At 41.5% G+C, this 22,329-nt stretch overlaps 1 protein-coding gene across 3 annotated transcripts; it reads left to right on the forward strand.

Annotated features, from left to right (window-relative positions):
* Positions 1-43: 43 nt before the first annotated feature.
* LOC134512090 (carbonic anhydrase 13-like) lies at positions 44-21,058 on the forward strand. 3 transcript variants are annotated; one of them, XM_063327139.1, is made up of 9 exons: positions 44-146; positions 6,608-6,805; positions 7,155-7,943; positions 8,502-8,566; positions 10,733-10,851; positions 14,034-14,129; positions 15,238-15,300; positions 16,234-16,389; positions 18,584-21,058. In XM_063327139.1, coding segments are annotated over exons 4-9 (549 nt in total). In that variant the 5' UTR covers positions 44-146; positions 6,608-6,805; positions 7,155-7,943; positions 8,502-8,565; the 3' UTR covers positions 18,698-21,058. The 3 variants fall into 3 exon arrangements, 2 of the variants coding, with proteins under 2 accessions (XP_063183209.1, XP_063183208.1); XR_010070046.1 differs by lacking the exons at positions 44-146; positions 7,155-7,943; positions 8,502-8,566 and adding an exon at positions 362-524 and having other exon boundaries at positions 18,584-19,902; positions 20,545-21,058; XM_063327138.1 differs by lacking the exons at positions 44-146; positions 7,155-7,943; positions 8,502-8,566 and adding an exon at positions 362-524.
* Positions 21,059-22,329: the final 1,271 nt, after the last annotated feature.

Genomic DNA, 22,329 nt, shown 5'->3' on the forward strand with positions numbered 1-22,329 from the left:
AATTCCAAAGGGAATTGTGCAGCGGGAGCCAGGCAGCCGTGCCCCCTGTGCTTGCCTTTCGGGGGCCGGGGGGGGTGGTAACCCCGGGAACGGACACTTATTTCCCCGTCTCTCCTTGCCGCCCCACTGACGGCACTCGCGGCAAGGTGGGTGGCTGTCGTGGGGGGGGGGGATTAACTTTGTCGCAGCGGTCCCCTGTGCCGCTGTCCCCCGGCCGCCCCGACGTCGCGGTGCCGCGGGGAGGCTGGGCGGCGGAGGGCTGGGGAGGGGGCGGGGGGCGGGGAGGAGAACCGACAGGGATGGGCCGGGGGGCCGGAGCCGGGCTGGGCGGGCGGGGAGCGCTGGAGGCTCCTTATCGGCGCCCGAGCATCGGGGCGTCACCGCCCGTCGCCTTCAAAGCGGGCGGCGGTGACGGTGCGGCCGCCTCTCCCGTCCCGTCCCGTCCCGTCCCGTCCCGTCCCGTCCCGTCCCATCCCGGCAGGAGACCAGAGCCATGCTGCACTGGGGATACGACGAACACAACGGTAGGGGGGCGGCGGGTCGGGGGCGGCCGCGGTGCTCCCCGCGGGGCCGTCGGGGCGGCGGCGGCGGCGGCAGCGGGGTCCCCCCCATCTCCCCCCCCGCCGAGGGCGCCTCCGGCGTCTCCCCAGCCCCGGAGAAAGCTGAGCGAGCGGAAACGCTGCCGAGGCTTCGCGACGTGAGAGCGAGCAGATTTTTGTCTGGGCAGATTTTTGTCTGGGCATGATGCAAGGCTGGCTGCTGAGAGAGGGGTTTGGTGCGGGCATCATCGCCTGCCGGAGTTGGGTCGGGGGTTGGCTCCGGGTGGGAAAATTGTGCCATCGCCTTCCCCGTAAGGATTTCGTTTGCCCTCCGGTTGAACAGTGGCATGTACATATCCGTGGCTTCTTAGACGGTCACACTGGTCAGAGATGCTGTATGGCAGGGCCGCCCTGACTCCGGCTGTGTTCTGCTTCTGTTGGATGGTTGGGAAATACTGGGTACTGGAATCGGTCATTTGAATGTGTAACTATGCACCTAAGAGGAGATGCTTCTGGATTTTAGTTGTTTCATGGTTTCCTTAATGTTGTCGGTCTTTGAAGTCCCAAGGTGTGCTCATCAGCAGGCTTAAAGACTTTCCTCTGTTTTGCATTGTAAGTCATGCAAACGCTGCTCCTGTGTGCAGACGGGCTCACAAGTCATGCAGGTAGAAATGAAAGCACTTTTGTAAATTGGAGGCTCAGCCCTGATAAAGTAAATGGAATAACTTACATTGTCTGTTATAGTACACAGAGAAATAAAACACCATAGTAGTAAAAGGAGAAAGCTATATGTTTGCATACACTCATGCCTATAGGAGTACGCTTCATTTATATGACTACTTGGAGTTTGGAATACTGTTTGCGCAAGTACTGCCTTTCCTTCCTGGTCCTTTTGTTGAATCTTTTCTGGATGGATATACTTTTCCTGAAAAACTGGGTGGTGGATCGCAGTGATGTTGCAATGATTAGGTGTGTTATCTGCTGTTGTGCAGTCTGCTCTACGCCTCCCCTAAAGACGTAAATGGGTCTTGTTTTTCAAATTTGTTTCTCCATATGTTTTCCAAGAGTGCTGTGGACTTCACCTGCACCGTACAGATAAGAAGCTCACTTTCCCTCCCTTATCCTATACCTTCTCCTTTGCTATTCTCAACTTCTAGGAAGGGGTGGGCACCAGAATTTCTATCGGGGTAGCCCTGGACCTTGTTTGAGGCCCCATTTCTCCTATAAAACTCTGTTTACTGGCTGATAACATATTTTGGGTGGAGCTTGACTTTATCCCTCCCCTCCTCTCTTGGAGCCCCCAGCAGCTGAGGTGGGTAATTCTTCATCAGTCCATCTCCTTTCCTCTGCCTCCTACAGGAGACTAAAGGAGAGAGGCATGGATACCCAACACTTCACTGCTCTTCCCTAGCATCAGTTTAATTTCTCAGATTTTTCTCTTTTTATGCATTTGTGTTACTGGATTTGCTTGTTTCTTGTTTTGCTGAACGGCAAATGCAGAAGATTGCTCTGATTCTTGAAAAAATTTATTGCCTTGCATGGCCCTGAATAGCTTCCCTGAGACTAAGATTAGCTTTTGCAATTAAGGAGGTAGCAACAAAGTTAAATTAATTAAATTTGGTACAGTCATATGTTAAAGCTGACTTCCTGAAGAGTTGGAAAGACATCTGCATTCGTTCTGAGTTCTGTGTTTGTTACTTGCAGTGATAAAAGCACCATTTTTCTAAACTGGGGGAAAACTCATTTGCCCCTTAGCAATGATAACCGCAACATAAACCATTTTGTGCATAAAGTAAACTGTCAAATATTACACATACATGTCTGCATATATGGTATATCTATGTATAAGGACATGGTCTGACCGGCATACACAGAACTAAATGTTCTCCCCTGCTTTGATGTACACATTTCTGAAATGCAAAGAGGCGTTATTTTATTTCTATGCAAACTTTGGCCTTTGCTTTCTTGCCACTGTTCTTGCCCCACGGTTTTGATGGCGCTCGTGTGTGGAGGCGTAATACTGAGATCTTGAAAACTGGCTTCAGTGTGGCATCCTGCAATGCTTTTCTTTGCTGCTCAGGGTTCCTGTGAAGAGGGGAATGTTCTCGCCCCTTCATGGGAGCAGTCCCCTTAGTTAACAGGGAAATTGCTTTAGTTAAAAGACAAATCAAGAATCAATTGCCTTCAGTTTACTATTTGTTTAATAAAATATATGGAAAGTACCTACATGTATTGTGCTTTGCTGCAAAAATGTGTCTTGGTGTAGTTACTGCTATAACACTGAGGTGGTGTATAAATAAAAAGGGATAAGAATTCCTTATACTATTTTTTTTTTCTCCCTGAGAGTAATTACATAATTTTGGTGTCTATTTTAAAAAACAGCACATAATTTTACCCATTATGAGTTTCCAATTCTTTTTATTAGAGCTAATCTTACTGTAACCTAATGTGCAACTAAATTGCTTGCAAACTTAACTTTATAAATTTAAGCACTTTGTATATGATAAACTGGGTAGTGGATTCTTTTTAAGGATAAATGAGGATATGATCCTGCGAAGGTCAGACCATACCAAACTAATACACTTTCTGCATATAGTAGCAAACTGTCCAAAACAGAATTCACTTTCATGTACGTGCTGCTCTATTTATGCAAGTATAGAGGCTCCCTGCAACTCAACCTTATTCTGAGATGTCTCCGCTAGGCTTGTTTGTTGCGACTCTCACCTTTTGATGAAACTCATCACTTCTAACTCCGTCTGGGTAAAAAAGCACCGTTGTTGGGTGCTGTGGTGAGTTTTATTTCCTGATAAACTCATAATTGCCTTCCTTACGTGATCTAATTCATGACCTCAATATGTGCAACGCTGGTGGGTACCATAAATAGCGATAGTCTAATCTAAAAGTGACAGCGGTGTGTATCACATTTGGTAACTCTGTGTCTAAAGTAAAGGCATGCAACCTTCAGAGCTGATGGTTCCGTTTTTTGTCCTAAATCTCGGTCACAATGGCTTTGATTGTTAATAGCTACTAGGTAATCTCCTCCGACAAAAGAACACTTGCCCATCAACAGAAGGGAATTTCCTAAGTTCAGCACCTGTTATATTTAATCAAGTTCCTTCAGTAAATTAAAACATGAAAGGAGGTGAATTGTTGAGTTACACATTCCTGAGCATGTCTTAAAGTACCTATCTAGGAAACTGAACTGTGCATTATGCTGAGACAGAGGCATATAATTCGGGTCCAAATGCAGAAGAAATTTGCACCCTGGAGATCCCACTGGCTTAAATCTGGTTGTATGACATGCATTTGAGCATCGTGTCCGTGTTCTTCCAACTGTAACGTGTTAATTTCCAACAGTCATGCACAATGTTTGCTTTGGGATGGGGTCCACAGTGACGCATTGAGCCACAGTTTTCCTAGACTTTCCTGGCAAGAGTATAATTGTATTAGATTGCTGGTAGATAATCCAATAAGGAATACCTCTTGATATAATCACACGGTAAAAAATTAGCTGAAATTTCTTGAAATTTTCCTGTATATTTTGAAAGGTCAGATTTCTGTCAGTCTCGTGTTACTGACAGATGTTTAATCACCAAAGCAAAAGATGATTTTGGTCATCCGAGCTAAGGACAAGTACAAAAGCAGGTACAATGCCTCTTTAGAACTGAAGTTTATTGTTGAATAATTAGCTAATGCCAGAATCACAGCCTTGGGTCCTCTTCGTGGCACGTTCGTATTATTTACGAATGCAAATCATTCATATTATTTACTGTACAATAACTATAGTTATTGCGGAGATGGAACGATAGGACCAAGTAGTTAAGCACATAAATATATTTTGCCTTTCCTCAGTTTAGGAATGTCCTAAGGATTAAAATTAAGTGTCAATAAGCTTTTCCTAAGCATCCTAAATCGCAGCAGTTAGTTAGGTATAAACGATGGAGCGGTGCTTCTTCAATTATTCAATTAATAAAATTGTACATTGCATCTCTAACTACAAGGTACTAGGAGCTAAACACAATTAAAATTATATCATATGCTAAACTGTATGTAATTAAAATATTGAATAGCTTTGATGAGCATTTGTGAAGTGAGAAGAATTAGGTTTAAACAGCTTTATATTTCAAACCAGTAGGATTTTTATCTTTTTGTCTTAGAAGTGGTTTGCTTAATGAGCTTAGTTAATGAAGTCATTAACAAAAGGACTTTTTAAAAAACTCAAGACTGAAGGCCCTTGCCTTTGTTCTGCCTGAGGTTTAAGTCTGAGGCTGGTCTTTACAAGCTACTCCTTCCCTCTTCCATTTTCAGGTGCTGCTCAGAGGAGAGTCAGGCTCTGCCCAGGTGGCTGAGCAGGCGGCTTCCCCACGCTGCCGTGGGACATTTCCCTCCCTGATTTATGGCCGGGGCACTTGGGTTATTTTAGCACCTGGGAGTTTCGGAGCTATGTTCACTTCTATTGAAGTCGAGGAGAGAAAACCATCTGACAACTTTTGATGTTAGGTCATTAATCACAGCGTAACACACTTTAATCCTTTTTTGTCATGATGTTTATTGAAGTGCTAAGCCATCCAGGAAGACCCAAATCAACACACTGATCAGTTACCTTCAACATAGGGAGTTAGGAGGATTTCCAGTTATGCAGATTTTACAAGATCAGGTTCTGATGCTCATATTTAAGTTTTTCTTATATCCAGTCTCTCTTGGTTGATTTATTATGCTTCTTACCCATGACAAGCCTGGAGGAAAAACAAGTGCTATGCTCTTTACAGTACTGAAAGTTCATTAGCCCCACAGACTTTTCCCTTTTCCCTTTTCCCTTACCTTACCCTCTTTTCCATCCTAAACCTTGTTTGCTGTCTTTACCTTGTAGAACATATTCCCCAAGCAATTTATTGTTCCTATTTTTCTTCTATGGCCTCTGTCCTCATTGTTTATTATTCAAATATGGTTCAACAATGGCACATATATTCTTGATGAGGACTCTCTGACGTTTAATAGATAAGAACAGACACCTCACACATCTCATCAATGAAGCTTTTCTTACTATTTTAAAATTATGTTTGTCAATTTTCTCATATCCATATTGCTGTTTTACAGACACAATGGTTTTCAGCTGACTTTTGGCTTAGCTTGCATGGGTAGAGGAAGGTTAACTCGAGATCACCAGTATAGATTAACAGCTTCTTTAGTGTTTTAATTTCTAGCTAACTCTGGTGAATGGTAGTGCAAATCTGTGTCTGGAAGATCTACTTCCATTTAGCAGTAGGAGGTAATAGAAATCCAAACCTTGTGCAGGCATCATTGTCCTGAGTGTTCCTCCTCTTTGCTGATTTTGTCAGCACTACACTAGCGCGCGTGCGTGCGTGTGTGTGTGTGTGTAGACTTCATGGTTAGAGGGTGACTCTATTGTGTTGTGACAGCTGGTTTCCAGGGTTGGTGGTTCGGTGGAGGTGATGGGTTGTGCAGTGATGCTTAGGTTACAGGCACTGCCATCAGGCCCCAGGCGAGTCCACGCACCACTCAGCCTTTTTATCTTTTTCAACATTTCTCCATCTTACTCAGCGTAGTCAAAAGAAGATGTGTTCTCTAGTGTTTTGCAGCCAATGGCTAAGGTATAAAAAACCCCTTAAAGCAGGGATTTTGGATAGATAAGAGGTAATCCTTAAACACGTAATGAGACATGATATTAGGCAAAAATGGCATGTCAAAAATTTATTGGGGCACAGTACCTGTGGGATACAGGATGCTTGATTTGAATGAGCATTTGTTGGGTATGTCTTGTGCATAGTGGAGTCTTAACTGTGAATAAATAAATATCTGCCTACTGCATATGGCCTTGTTCAAAGGCCAAATACAGTTATATACATCATGCAAGGTAGATAAAGGGGTCCTGAGAGCTGCTGTTGCAATGTGGTGCAGCAAAATTAGCTGAGTATTTTGATCTGTGTTTTTCTGGTGCACTCTTTTTGAATTTAAAAGATGCAAAAAAGAACAGTTCAAGCAGAGTCTTCTTTCATATGAAGCGGGGAGCTGCCATCAATTTAGACTTCTCTTCCAATGCATTGCAGGGCCTGCCCACTGGAAGGAGGTTTTTCCTGTCGCTAATGGAGACCGTCAGTCACCCATCGACATCAAAACTGAGGAAACCAAGTATGATCCCTCTCTCCGTCCTCTAAATCCAAATTATGATCCCGCTTCTGCTAAAATCATCCTTAACAACGGGCATTCCACCAGTGTTGAGTTTGATGACACCGTCAACAAATCAGGTTTGTTCCTTTTCTGTTGCACTGTGTCTTCTTCCACCATTTCCTGAACAAAGTGCATACAGCCTGGGCATGTCTCACTGCCGGGTACGAACTCCTCGTAAACAGTAAGGTTTTGCTCCTCCAGATGCGAGATTCCTTTTTTTCCCTGTCTTTCAACATGATACAATGTGGGAACATATTTGGACATGAGTTCCAGGTTGCATTTCTCAGAAATCCCTTTTCACAGGGATGGTTTGATCCACCCCAACCAACTAGATAGCGCTAGCCCCCCTGTTTGAACAGTGTTGTGTACAATTTTTCGAATGCTGCTCTCTCTCACTGCAGATGAATCCTTTGTGTCTCATTACAGGTTCATTCCAACCGAATCGCTCAAGTCTCTTATCTTGACTTTAGCTGCAGGTTTGGTTATATATTTTTTCCCTTTTTTAGAATCCGTACCTGGACTTTTTGTGTCAGGAAAGAGCCAATACAGAACAAATGAAATATACCCCACGTGATCCTTTTCTTCTCTAAAAAGTGTTATTGTCCCAGTCTTTTCTAGGGGTATGTAGCTTCCATTTTTGCAAGCGATAATTCTTATTTGGAAGTTCTCTGGTTTAGCATAGTCTTTGTAATGTTAGTGCCTTCATCTTTAATACCTTCTCTTAGATGGTAGGCAAGCTAGCACACCTCCCCTTGGAACTGTAGGAGTTTAGATTCTTCAAGCAATAAAATCCTCTTGTGGTTTCACGAGGCTTAGCTGAGGATCCAAGCCCATGTGATGCTTCCACAAGGGTCAAAGCCAGAGGAGGACTGATTTGTGATCACCCTGTCCGTTAGTCCTGAGGACGTATTATCTTATGGTGGCAACAGGGAGAGACATAGATGGAGACAGCATCATACTTTGCTTTCCTGGACTGTCTTAGTTTAATTCTTAAATTTCCTGTCGATACAAGCAACATTGGATGTTGCCTGAAAGCCATCAGCTGACCGCCAGTGATCTGGTCTGACCTCACATGTGTCAGATGCCACGGGACTTCCCAGAATTAATCTCTGCCTCAAGCCTAGGAGGCGTGGGTGAACTAAAGCACATCTCTTAGAAAAACATAGAATCTTGTTTTCAAAATTTCCAGCGATGATGAACCTACTACAGCCTTTGGTAAGTTGTTCTAATTATTCTCCTCACAATTAAAAAAATCAAAATCACACTTTATTTCTGGTGTGAGTTGGATCAACTCAGCCTTTAAACTCCTTTCTTTAAAAAAAAAAAAGTAATAAATACAAATATGAATATGAATACACTAAGAACCTCTTCCATGGTCTAACTCCATCCAGTGACAGGGCCCAAACATAGTGTTCCTATAGGCTTACACTGGTACCAAAGCCGGTACCACCAAAGTGGTAATGTGATCCTCTTCTTACTGCTTTCCTCAGGCCATATTTCCAAGGGTATATAGTTCATGTCATGGCAAAGCACTGACAGATGTTGTTCAGATAATTAACAAATGTAATCCCCAGTCTCCTTCAGGAGACTCCGTATCTTCTATGTATGGACTAGATTCTTCAGTCCAGATCATGGCTTTACATTTTGGCCATTATCATGCCTTACTTATCAAAGAATTCAAATCCTTCTGTATCCATAAAGTGAGTTATTCCCTATTTCCTCTAACACTTGTCACTGGCAAACTTTATCAGTAATGTTTTTGTTTTCTTTCAGGTCATTGATCAAAAAATACTGAATTTTCTAGGGCCAAAATTTGGCCTCTGGGGCACCCATGTGAAGTAAGCACTCCTGCCATATGGTGGTTTTATGAAAAAAATAATCAAATTATATTGGTACTAAATACATTAGCATCTTTTAATACGTTATTAACTGACTTCCATATCAACTGTTTCTTGACTTTGGCCAGCGTTGAAACTGGGCTGTCAAGTCTGTAACTGTGTAATTCTGTTTAACCTCTTGGGTACCGCACCACCTCCATTCTCTGAAATCTGTATATTGATGCTTCAAAGAGCTCTTCTTCCAGCTCTTTTCAAACTTTGAGATACTGATATTTGCCTTAAATAGCTTCTGACTAACCTCTTCCTTAATTACTGTTGGAATGGAAGAGTTTTACTATCACTATATGGTGTGGTACACATACATCATCAGGCCATTTTCCACATTTTTCAGCGGAAGTATTTGATTGAATGCTGATGCATTTCTACATGATTGTTTTCCCTTAGCCAGTTAGAACACCAACCTTTACACATTTCTAGGATCATTTGCCTCCAAGTTTTCAGTCCTTGAAAGAAGGAATTTGTTTTAGGAGTGGCACTTCCCAATCCCTGTTGTTCACTAGGTTTATAGGCTCTGTAAAAGCAGATTTTTGAGTTGAAGTTTTAAGGAGCTCACATATTTTTTTCCCACAGATAAACAGCTCCAATTTCTTTTCATTAGCCAGGCTACTTGTGTTAGCAGATAGGCAACTTCTGCTAAGTTGCCTACTTCTTCTTTTATCTTTGCTTGGTTGTATTTTGTTTCTAACAAAGTTTAGGTTTTGGACTAAACCTAGAAGAGTGAAAAAATTACTATTGTCCTCCCCAGTGCTCTTAATTTAAAAAATGTCTGGTTAAAGCTCCCATCCTTTCCCCTTAAAATGTCTATAATGAGCCAGTAAACCAGTCCAGACTAATTCCCAAACCCTCACAGGAGATATGGAGCCGAGAGAGTGGGGTGATTTGTTTTGTGGTAAATAAGGAATCTTTCTGAATGTGGTTCGCATTCAAGTCTCTGTGCAGAGGTGGCTTGGTTCCAGCTCTGATTAGCAAAAGACGAGCACTTGCAAAAGCAAAACAATGAAAAGCCCACCCATATGCATTAAGTAGAAAATAACAGAATAGAATAGAATAGAATAGAATAGAATAGAATAGAATAGAATAGAATAGAATAGAATAGAATAGAATAGAATAGAATAGAACAGAACTATTTCAGTTGAAAGGGACCTTCAGCAATCATCTAGTCCAACTGCTTGACCAATTCAAGGCTGACCAGAACTTAAAGCATGTTATTAAGGGCATTGTCCAAATGCCTCTTAAATACTGACAGGCTTGGGGCATCAACCACCTCTCTAGGAGGCCTGTTCCAGTGTTTGACCAGCCTCTCGGTAAAGAAATGCTTCCTAATTTCCAATCTAAACCTTCCCTGGCACAGCTTTGAACCATTCCCACGCATCCTATCACTGGATACCTGGGAGAAGAGCTCAGCACCTCCCTCCTCCACTTCCCTCCTCAGGAAGCTGGAGAGAGCAATGAGGCCTCCTTTTCTCCAAACTAGACAAACCCAAAGTCCTTAGCTGCTTCTCATAGGACATGCCTTCCAGCCCTGGCTAAATAAGTGTCAGTAATATTGCAGTTGTACAATGCAAATGTGGTGTTGAGTTCATTTAATTTATATTAATATAAGCTCCTTTTTCTCAGACTTCAATCTGATGTAACTGGATCTAGTTGAAAATGAAGGAAAGAGCCTTGAAACTTTTTTTAAGCTCCACCTACTTTCCTCCAAATTTCAAAGAGGAGAAGAAATTATGTTCACATTATACTTTTTTGAGCCTCCCCTTTATTCATAAAACCTATATTTTAGGCTTAATTTCCCAGATATTCTTTTAAATACATTCAGGAGAGGAAACTACTTGCAAAATAGAAATACTTTCCCATCTTCTGAGAAATATCCAACCCATAGCAAGACAAACCTGGTGATAACAACACACCCTTTAGTGAGCCATAACCCACTAATCTATACGTAATTGCCATTTTGAAAGTCCTATCCTGGACAAGCGAGGGTTTCTGGACAGCTTTTGAGAAGGAGCAGGGGACTGTCCGAAGACTGAAGTCTGGTGTGAGGTTAGAGGATGTGGGTAGTGGCTCCCGTTCCTGCAGTGAAGCCTTTCCCTCTGCTTGGGTTTGCAGTGCTGACCGGGGGGCCGCTCAGCGGGACCTACAGACTGCGCCAGATTCACTTCCATTGGGGGTCCAACGACGAAGCCGGCTCCGAGCACGCGGTGGATGGGATGAAGTACGCAGCAGAGGTAAGGCTTTACATGGAGTCATCTGTACCTCTAAGCTTGTGACTAGTTTTCCGTTGTAAGAATAATGTTGCCCCTCCGCTTCACACTTTTCATTCTGCCCCCCCATTTTATCAAAAGACAAGCGGTCTTCCTGAAGTGTTGCATATTTGGTCCTTTCTCAAAGGAGAACCTATTTGAAAGCTTTGGAGAGGATTAAAAGAGGAGTACAGAAGACAAGAGCTTGATGAGAGCAAGATTTAATGTTCAAGAGTTATTTTAAACTTTGCCTTTCACTGTCTCTTCCTTGGAGAATGTTTTCAAAGTCAGCTTCAGTTACAAACCACAGAATTACTTGATTTGGGGCCTGTGCAACGTAAAGCTTATGCCAGCCTTAGGAGTGTTGCATTTTGCGGTGCATTTAGCAATGTGATGTTTATGAGTGCCTTTGAGAACCGCACCGTAGTATCTGTGGGGTGCCTGCTGGCTGTGGAGGTGCTGCGTTTCCGTGGAGGCAGGGTGCCACAGGGAGAAGTGCACCGTCTGCTCTGGCACGGAGAGGTTGCTCCTGCTCTGCCTCCTTCGGTGCGCTTCAGTAGTCTTCTGGGGTTAAAAAGAAGTAAAAAGTATAAAAATAAATGTTGATGGAAAAATAAAAGACATGATACTAAAGAAGAAAAAAAATGAAATGTATGCACAGTGGTGTGATCAGATTTTACTGGAAATGCTATAAGAGATAGTGGTCAGAAAAAAAATCAGTTTTCTAACACTAATGGGGAAAAGTGACATTTGCAGTGTTTAAAGGCTTATGTTTTCCACAGGAACCAGGTGAGATGGAATATAAAGAATTAATAGAGGTGCTTTAAAACCATTAAGTACCAAACCCAGATTTCTAGCTGAGAAAATATATATATGTTTCCCATCTAAGAAACCAAATGGAAGGAGAAAATATCTCTGAATTTCTAGCCAGTCTAAAAACCTTTCCGTTACCTGTTGGTTGGGTAACCCTCCACAAGAAGCTCTCTAGATGTCACTTTGGCTTTGGGATAAGAAACCCAGAATTAAGATCAAGGCTTCTGAGCACTGTTCACACAAAAGAAAATACCTCAGAAAGAGACAAGAAGATGGTTTCAATGCTCTTCTTCATAAGGAAGACATGTAAGATTTCAAGAAAAAACATCGACTGAGTCAAAGAAGGAATTAGTGTACAGGTAAAGAAGACGGCAAGGTTCAGCCCCCTAAGCCCAGCGGGAAGCAGAAGGGATCCATGGCTCCATTCTTTGTGACAACGTATGGTCTGATCAAGGTCTCTTCACAAGCTGCAGTGACAGAGCGGTGGTAAGACGGGATATATTCCTTAAAGAGAAGTCACAAGCCCTTGAGAATGGGGCAGTACCCAAAAGCGTTTCACAGCTCTGTTTGTGTGGGAGTTTTTGTCGGGGAGGGGGGTGGTTTGGGGAGGGGGGTGGCAAAGCTATGAGGGAGTGGGTTTTATTTAGTTGTGGGAATTTTGCTTTTTGTTCTTTATTGTTTTTTTTTTTCTTTTTTAAAATCCATAATAAAAGTCATTTTTGACTGAGAGTATCTGTTTCCTTTTTGTGTATGTGAAAATGTAATTGTTTAAAAGTTGTTCAATGTAGCTCTTGTGAACTTATAATAGTGAGTGGTGCAGGTGCTATAGCCTCCGGGATACTAATGCATCAGAGAATGGTTTAGTGGACTGTGTCTTCTCCCAGTTTAATTTATAATATTATTAGCAACTTTCCTTCAAGGATCTCTGAAGCCGTGAGCCAGCATGTGTTTCATCATGAGCATACATGTATTATTATTGATTTCAATGGGATTCCTTACTTGCTGGAAGTCATGTTTCAGCACTTTAGAGTCCAAGTGCTTAACAAACATTAATTATACCCTGTAACAGTGAGTAATGGCTCTGTTTTATAGATATGGAAAATTAAAACTCATAGAGGTCAGGCAAGGATTGAGATTTTGAGTCAAAACTTTCGTACTCCCAGATTTCTATTCCAACTACGCAGCTATGTTTCTTCCCATAGAAACTCTTTAAAGCAAGTTCCAGCTTTCCTGAATTGCTCTTACTTTAAGGTCTTCAAGTGCTGTATTCCAACAGCAAGCTTTTTTTTTCAGGGGTTCATCCCAGTTTAAGTCATTCTGTGGAGCTGCTTTTTAGCACTCCAAAAGATGCTCACCGATTTTAGAAAAGCCAATCCCATGCCCTGTTTCTGACCCTCTCCTTCCTTATCTAAAAACTATGGGTAGGAAGATTTACTAATCCACTGAGGACTTCCAAGAGTAATTAATGTTTGTGAAGTACTTAGTCTTAAGCGCTGTGTGAGTGTTTGTTCTCTCTCCAGTTTGGCAGTCGGATCGTTGCTCAAGGCTGGGACGACCTGGCGCTTCCCAGGAACCAGGAGCTCCCGCTGTGGAGCGTGGCCAGGATTTAGGAAACCTGGTTTAGCAGGAGGGACTGAGGTGGTATGGGGATAGTCATCACAGGCTTTTCCTTTCCCCACCTGGCTCGATGGTGTCTTTAAGCCGCTTAAGCAGCTACCACAGGACAGTTCTAGAATAATGCATGTTGGAAACGCAAATACTCAAACCTGAGATTCAAGCTGCTTGTAAGTGCCTGACTGCTGGTAATTGTAGAAAATCAAGTATCAAAAACGAAATTTTGATGTTCAGCTTAAACTAAACAAGGGAAAAGGGGTCAGTGCAAGTTTGATGTGTGTTCCTCTGCCTGGTTTCTAGCTATTTGTGTGGCTGATTAGTGTTACTGAAAGCTTGATTAAGGACAAAGAGGAGCAACGAATAACATCCTCATGATTTTCAATCACTTTTTAAAGTCAGCTGTACTAAAAGTGGATTTAAAAGCTTTAGTTATATAACCATGGGATATCTTGCCTTAGCTTCTCTGTTCAAAATCTGGGGACCCAACAGCAGTTTGCCAGGCACCGTAACGTGTTGGTCGCTGCTAAATTTTGAATAAACCCAGCCACTGGAAATGCTTCGTGCCATTTGTGTGAATTCAGTATTTACCAGTTTCAAAAAAATAATTGCATTTAGAAAACTGGATGTCTCGGAATACAAAAGAGCAAAGTAGAGTATCAAAACCAGTGAAGTTGTAGCGTTAATTTGTGACTATTCGAGTTCAGCGGGAGTTGATGCTGTCTGCGTCTCTTGCTTTTCAGCTTCACGTGGTCCACTGGAACTCAGAAAAGTATTCCAGTTTTGTTGAGGCAGCTCGTCAGTCAGATGGATTAGCAGTCATGGCCGTATTTCTGAAGGTAAGATAAAAATGCCTCAGCCTTCCTAATAAATCTGCATTATGAGCCCAAAGGGATAACGGTGATGGTTGGTATAATTATCGCTAAAGAGATACTTGTTTTATATGGGCATTAAATGATACGGTTTCCTTCATACTGTTTACTTTCCATCAAAGATTAAAAATAACAGATTAATAGATTTTCAAGACAGCCAGTCTCTTCAGTTCGCCTAGCCTGCATTCCTGTACAACATAAGATGTGGAACTTAATTCAGCTGCCCCTATATGGATCCCAAAAACTTGTACTTGACTAACAGGTTTCTTTAGGAGGGCAATCTGAGTTGGTTCAAATGCTTCTTTAGCTGTTTCTGAGATGGTCGTTTCTTCTTAAAAATAATAATAAAAGAACCCCAAAACTGGAGAATTTCCTTATATACCTCTTTGCTTTCTCTACCTGTTCTAAGATGACATTAAACTCTTGCAGCAGCTTCATTGACTTCTGAATGAAGATGCAGATGGGGAGTTCACAAAACCCGTGACGAAGGGTAGGGCTTTGGTCAAATCTGTGATTTCTGTCTGGCTGCCGCAGCCTCCTGAGCACAGCTGGTGCTGCTGCCGGCGCTGGCGCCATCAGGGAGCTCTTACATGCAGCAGTTGCAAAGAACTGCTTCAATACTTCTGTCTTTCCAGTTTACGTTATAATGATTCAAGGAAAGTTTCCCTGGATTTCTTCCTGCTTGGGATACATAAGAACGATGTTTTGACTGTTTTAAGCAACTGAAGTTTCAGATGTAAGCCCGCAACTTTTAATATCCTGCATATAAAACATGAAAAAGAAATTGCTTTTATTCCCCTGCAGTGTAAAGTTTGTGGGTCTTTCATGGCTGGAATAATTACTATGAGTAGCCAGAATAAATACTGTCAGCAAGGAATTGGATCTTCTTAACAAACCAGTACTATTTCTAAGGACCAGCTAGTCACAGGCACGTACTCACAAAATCCGTCAGATCTCACAGTCGCTTAAGTAAGGTTATGTAAAACAGTTTCATTACGCATTTGCTTTTTGATTATTTAGGTTTGCTGTTTTTCTCTGGAGCTCAAGTATTTCTTTTTTTCTGTGGTGTTAATAGATTGGTGAATGCAACCCTCAGCTGAAGAAGATTACGGACCGCTTGGACACCATCAGAATCAAGGTGAATGAATGCTTCCAGAAGACTACTAATATTGGTGGTTATTTTTGTTGTTTCGTTTTATTGGTAACCTGGCTGCTACTCCCTTCACCTTCATGTTCCCTAGTCCCTAGTTTCATAGCTATCCATATCTAACCCTGATTTGGGACAGTTTAGGAGCATTCTTGTTAGGTAAAGTTGAAAACTAAGCAGACAAAGAATAATTTTTATACAATAAGAGATCAGAGGAAAAGGCTAATTCCTCACAGAACCTAGTCTCTGACAAATTTGTTGCTATGAGAATAGTAACAGCAGTAGAACATACTTTATGGAAAGTTGTGAAAAAGATGAGGGAAAGGTTTCCTTCCCTGTTTTGCTTGGGTAGTGGGTGAGAAATAAGCTATTGTTTGCATGAGAGAGATCAGCCAGACTCACAACATCATGTTTCATACAGGCAGCTCTTGCCTGATAGCCGGAAAAAAGAGAAACCCATGGGCCTGGGAGGAGTGAATGGGGAGGGGAGCGGGTGGCAGTAACCTGTGGGGTCACTCTACCAGCCCCATAGAGACCCCATTGAAAGCCTAACGTCTTCTCACCTCTCCCTCCAACTTCCATGTCATGGTCATTTATAACTATGGGGAGCCTATGCCAACATGGCACCTTTGATGGGGTCCTGCTGGCATCAAGGACAGCAGCAGCAAAGCTGTCACCGTGGTAGGACCTCATCAGAAGGGCACAGGCTCACCTGCTGTGATCATCCAGGATGATCCACCCCATAGTGGAACAAGCTCTACTGCCTTTGGCATGATTTATCTTGGCCTCTAACTTTTAAATAATATCGCCTTTTTCTTTCTTTCTTTTTAAAAAAAAAAAAAACTTTGTGTAAGAAATACATTTCTAAACATATTTACTTTAGAACGACCCTGAGCTTTTTTTTCTTCTGTTTTTAATTTCCAGGGCAAAAGAGCACTATTCACAAACTTTGATCCTAGCTGTCTGCTTCCCAAGTCCCTGGACTACTGGACGTACTTCGGCTCTCTCACTGTTCCACCTCTACTTGAGAGTGTCATCTGGATTGTTCTGAGAGAGCCCATAAGTGTCTGTTCTGAACAGGTATTTTTTGATTTTTCACTGCTGTAGAGATGTTGCTTTTATAAGGCTTGAAATTGTAAATGCCACACCAAAAAAAATTTTTTTGCAGATCTTGGCATTGCATACCTTATCAAATTTTCAGGACAAAATAGTTTATCCTGTCTTCTTGTTGCCTGCCTTTGCGTAACAGCTATTTACTATCCATTTTTTAAAAAGAATGTGCATACTCTAAAAATTAACAATCAAAAATAACCCACAAGGAACTTATGGGAAAAAAAAGGTTCTGGTGACACTTAGAAATTCCACTGGAATTTCCTGGAATTCCACTCAATTTGATTATTTGAATATCCTGCTCAAACCTTTTCTCTGGCATTTTTATTTGGCAGATCAATAGTAAATTTCTTTTTGCATTCTAGATGTGTAAAACTTCGTGAATTTACTAGAATAATAAAAAGCAAATACAATTTTAATAAGTTGGGGTTTATCTTAGGCTGTCTTAGGAAAAGTGTAATACTAGGTAGCAGTCTACTTACAGTTCTTGTTAAATTAAGCTTCATGCTGTATATTAATGTTGCAACAGTGACACCCAGTGGGCTGATCATTTTAGGTATAAAGAGTTTTTCCTACTGGAGACACTGAAGTATGTCAGATTAGAGTTTCTAATGCTGGATGTTGCTAATTACGTCGCCTGCAATATGTTATCAATATTCTGGGCACACTGTAAACCTTAAGATCTTTGTACCACAACGTTTGTCTCATTCATGGTCAGTATTACAGATACCTCCGAAAATTCAGTACCCTAGGCCCCATACTCAGCAGAAACGGTGACTTCAGTCTTTGTGCAAAATGTTAAAACAGTTCATTGAATAGGATGCTTGTTAGTCAGGAGACCTCAAATTCCGTTTGTAACGGATTCGAAGTCATGTATTTGCTCAGCGCCTCCATTTTTCTCATCTGTCTCTCTTCCCTGCTCCCCTCGATGTGGCTTTGTCAGACTCGCTGCAATGCGTATGGATCTGGGATTGGAAATTTGTGTTGAGATATCAACTTCCCCAAGACAAGCCATTGTTCAGGTTAAAAGGTTCTTATTTGAGCTAATCTATAAGTAATACATTTTAAAATGTGAAATACTGTATTCAGACACCTGTGTGTAACAGATTCGGAGGACATGGTGTCAGAAACAATGTCAAATACAGTCGTTCTTTACTAGTAAGTGTTTGTTTCCAGTAATGTCCACCATTGTGATTGATCAGTCATCGCCACGACTGTTTTGGCATTTAAATTTATCCTTTAAGTTTGTATTTCTTCAGGGCTTTACAGTTTACTACCTACTTTTTGGTGCATTTTTCAGGCTGAAAGAAATGAAAAATAAATTTTAAGTTTTTAGAAACTCACAGGGATCCTGAGTTACAAATATTAGCATTAGAATGGGGTGAAGAAAGATAGCATTGACTTTTTTTGCTCTTAATGCGATTAAGATGCAATGTGCCGTACAACTGAATGCTCAGTTATAATGGAATGATTTTTGTGCTGTTCTCCCCTTGGTAGCCTAGAAGGGGAGTAAGGTGGTATATAGAAATAGTAAATTCTGGAAATATTAGAAATTAGACAAAATACTAAATTTCAGACGTGGAGCTTTGACCTGGGTTTCTGCTGAGATCAGCTTAAGCAGAGAAGCTTATGCTGAGGTATGAAAAACTGCTGGTTCTGCTTCTTTTCAAGGGGAAAATTTGGAATCTCTCCTGGTTTGAGTACATGTTTAATATGTCGAAAGTGCTAATTACAGAAACTTTCTATAGCACCACACCTACTTTTCCAGGCTAATGGTGAATACACTCTTTAAAAAAGAAAATATACACAGGTACACATAAGAAATCTAATTTTTGGCATGAAACATTCCAGAATCTCCAAACTATAACATCAAACTAAAAAAATATAGAAAAACCTGGTTTAGATCAGGTTATGGAAGACAAGTGTGAATATAGGAAACAAATAATCCTTACGTGCAGTTTCGTTCTTACACATATTTTGGGAGATTTTCTTGGTACTCATCGCTTTTCATTTGCAAGGACAGAAATGGTGGAATTGCCATACAGTTCCATTCTCCCTGGTGGACAAAAAAAGGTGACAAGTACCTTTAATATTTACTACAGGCTTTTTCATTAGTATGAGCGTGAGGGTTTTCTGCTGAACCTTATGTCTCTCTTGATTGCAGCTAGCCAAATTCCGCAGCCTCCTGAGCACTGCTGAGGATGAGGTCGCCTGCTGCTTGCTGAGAAACTACCGGCCTCCGCAGCCTTTAAAGGGACGAGAAGTCAGAAGGAATTAAAGGAGTAAAGCCAGAGTAGTCTCCCTCTGAAACCAAAGGCTGAATTAATTTTAATAGTTAATGTACTTTGTGATTTTTTTTTTAATTTTTTTTGTGAGTTGTGATAACAAGTGGGTGGTGTTTTATTATTGGTTACTATGCAGTCGTTTCTTACAGACAAGTGTGTCCCGAGTTGTTGCAGGTTCATTGATGTTAACAGGTCTGACTGTGTTTGAATGCGTTGGTTTGGGAGCGTTGAGGCGTTGGTGTTGCACGCACAGAGGGCACTGCTAATCATAAGGGTCAGATGTGGTGAAGGAGTTGTCCAGAATTTGCCACTAAATTACTGAACAGGATCCCCGATATTAATGGCAGTAAAGGACGTTCTGGGATTGTTCTCCTGGTCTCTAACATAATACTTAGCTTCTATTACTTCACACTGTAATTCTCAAGAAAAAAAATATTTTCACGGCTGATATAATTTCATTGCTACTGCTGCAATACCATGCTTACCTAGGACAACAGGGGAGGTTTAGATTGGACATTAGGAAAAATTTCTTCACTGAAAGGGTTATCAAACATTGGAACAGGCTGCCCAGGGAAGTGGTGGAGTCTCCATCCCTGGAGTCAGTTAAAAGATGGGTAGACGTGGTGCTGAGGGACATGGTTTAGTGGTAGTTTCTTCAGTGATAGAATGATGGTGGGGCTTGATGATCTTACAGGTCCCTTCCAACCTATTCTAGTCTAGCCTAGTCTAGTCTATTCCTACCAAAAGCAATAAAGCAGTAATGACTAACAGCATTAAAGTAAAACAGGTATATGATCCTGTTGTTCCACCTGCTTCGTAGTAGTAATGACATACTGATCGATATTTTTTTAAAAAGCAAATAGTAAGGATTTTGTATATTATGGGATCATGTCAGGTGGATTAGGTATTCCTGAATTCCACCAGGTATACTGATGAAACTGTCCTGAAACCTGAAACCTGACAGGTGGAAGGGCATAGAGGGAGCTGTTCATTCACGCCTAAACTCAGTCTGTTGCATTTGGTGAACGATAAGGGACTGTAGCGCTATATCCGTGCAGCATCAGACTCCCACTGCTCAAAATCATGAGGCAGGAGTAGCAGTTGCTCCAGACTGTTTCGTACTAGAGACGTGTCATGCTGCAGTGGGAGACACACGTTGCACACCTCACCTCTCGCAGTAGAGCACAGCACTACGCAGGTATGTAATGTCTCCCAGGTACTGGCTGAAGTTCCGCCGTCATCGCTGGACTTGGGTGGTTGCACTTACATTCCAAGACCAAAGATAGCATTTATAGCTAAAGCCAAAGAAATAAGAATCAAGTCAATATCTAATTAAAGATCGGCCCTCAATAGCGGTGTGTTTAAATGTCTGTCTTTAGGAATTGACTTGAGCCTGTGTTCCTCTCAAGAGCTTTTGTTATCTGAATGTAATTGTTTGTTTTATGCCAAATTTATTTTTGATATTTTTAATGAACTTCCTGTAGGGTGTAGCTTAGTATAGGATTAGATTTACCCTCAGACTCTGAGAACCACAAGTGAAAACCAGTGATACCTGAAAGAGGCAGCTAGAGGTTTCCTGGGCAGTGAGTACTACCAGTCTCTGTAGTACTTCTGACCAAACTCATCTTCCACAATTACAATGAATTTGCTTTTTCATGGGTGTTATAGGCTGTGCTTCTTGCCTCAATGGATCTTTTGTTCTTATATGGACAAATATGAGGGAAATAGCAAACAGGATTGACTTTATATACCTTCTTATAATTGAATAAATTAGACATAGAGACATAGATACTTTAGCTTCGTTTAAGATAGGTGGATTTTTTTGTTTTCTCCTCCCCAGAATACAGCTACTATCGCTGCAAGGCCTCTCAGTGCCTTCTGAATGTTTTCTGAAGGATAGAACACAAACAGACCATGGAAGAAATAAAAGACACTTGGCAGCGGCAGCAGGTACAAGTATTAACCAAAGGGAAAAAACCTGCAAGCACTTTTTGTTTTCTGGCATAGGGAGAAGAATGCAGCTGGAAAGACCTCAGGCTGGTTCGTTCTGAATGAGGACGCCTGGAAAGTGTGCATGGAGAGAGTGAGAGTGTGCTGCGTGTTTTCACACCTTTTTTTAGACTTAGTGTTGGATCTGATATGTTTCCCTGTCATGGGAGTAGCTGCAGAACATGAACAAAATGTTTACAAATTGCACGAAGGCTATAAATGTCTGTTTGCCTGAGAAGAGAAAGTAATAAGGCTTCATGTCAGAGACAAAAGTTTTATGTATTTTTTACATACTTAAAACAGTGAAGTTGATCAAGTGCTTTGATATTTATAAGGATTTTATCAAAATAAAAAAATGGACTTTATTAATGTGTCTTGTATTTTCTATCAAAGAGATACACATTTTACAGAGAAGGCTGCAGTTTTATAACTAGTGCCTGAAGCTCTAGTTTTGGAAAAAATAGTCACCCCTCATTTGAAGTCTGTCTTTGGACAGTGTAGTGTTATGTATCTTTTTTATGTTCCGAGTAAAATTACTTTGGCAGAGGTAAGACATGCAATCAATTGTACATAAAGTTTCTGATAGCGCTATTTTGAACTATTGACTATTTATATAGAGTTATGCAAATAAGTTTTAGAAGAAGACATCATTCACAGTAATTCTCCTAATGTGGAGGTGCTGTGTTCACGTTAGATGGACCTAACACGGTACTACATCTGGGCGGAAAACTAGTGGTGGCATCTGAAAACGATTAGAAGTCCTCAGATGCCTGAAATCCTTTGGGAACAGCTTCCCAAATTGCTTCTCTGCTGCAACTGCAAGGCGAGAGCATGGACCCAGTCTTGACACTGAGCACTTGGTTGCATCCTCAGTCACTAACTTACTCTATGCCCAAGCCACATTGAATCTCAACCAGGCTACGTGACGTGCTCCCGGGGAATTAAATCTCAATCGTGGGTTCTGTGCTGTATTAACATGACTCTAGAGCAGACAAAGCCAAAATATATCCTCACCCTGCAAGCTGCAGGTCTCTTTGATCAACTCTTTACCCTCTGACATAACTTGGAACCTTTGTGTTAAGAAGAATGAAATGCTCACTGACCAAGAAATATATAGGGTATTTGCTGAAACTAGTAGCTGTCAAGTATTGGATATGGCTGGATAGTTGGTCACCCATAAACCTATTCTCAGAATTAAATAAACTGCAGCAGAGCCTTGGGGTAAGCTCTGCTGGTTTTGGCACAGGAGGGAAGCAGCGCGTTCTGCTGTGTTTCTAGCCTTCACCAGTCATGCTCATGGTGTCTTTCATGTTGCAAAGACAGAGTTTAACGCCAGCCTGGGAGATTTCTTTATGTCAAAGAAAAAACCTGGGAAGCAGCTGTCTTTCATTCTCGAGTAAGGTGGGCTGAAGATCAGGCAGATGTCTGTTTGCTGCCATACACCCACTGACTACGTACCTGTGCTTTCTCTGCCCCTGCAGAAATTGGTTTCTCTGTTTCTTCAGCAAACGGAACTTTGCTGGCCATCCAGACCTGAACTGGGACCTAAAAGAATTCAAGGAACCAATTCCAGGAAAAAACCCTGAGTCTTCCAAATACTCAATTTTAAAATAACTTTTCTGAAAAAGTGAAATAT

Source organism: Chroicocephalus ridibundus, chromosome 2 (assembly GCF_963924245.1).
Source record: "Chroicocephalus ridibundus chromosome 2, bChrRid1.1, whole genome shotgun sequence".
In the NCBI taxonomy this organism is placed as follows: domain Eukaryota; kingdom Metazoa; phylum Chordata; class Aves; order Charadriiformes; family Laridae; genus Chroicocephalus; species Chroicocephalus ridibundus.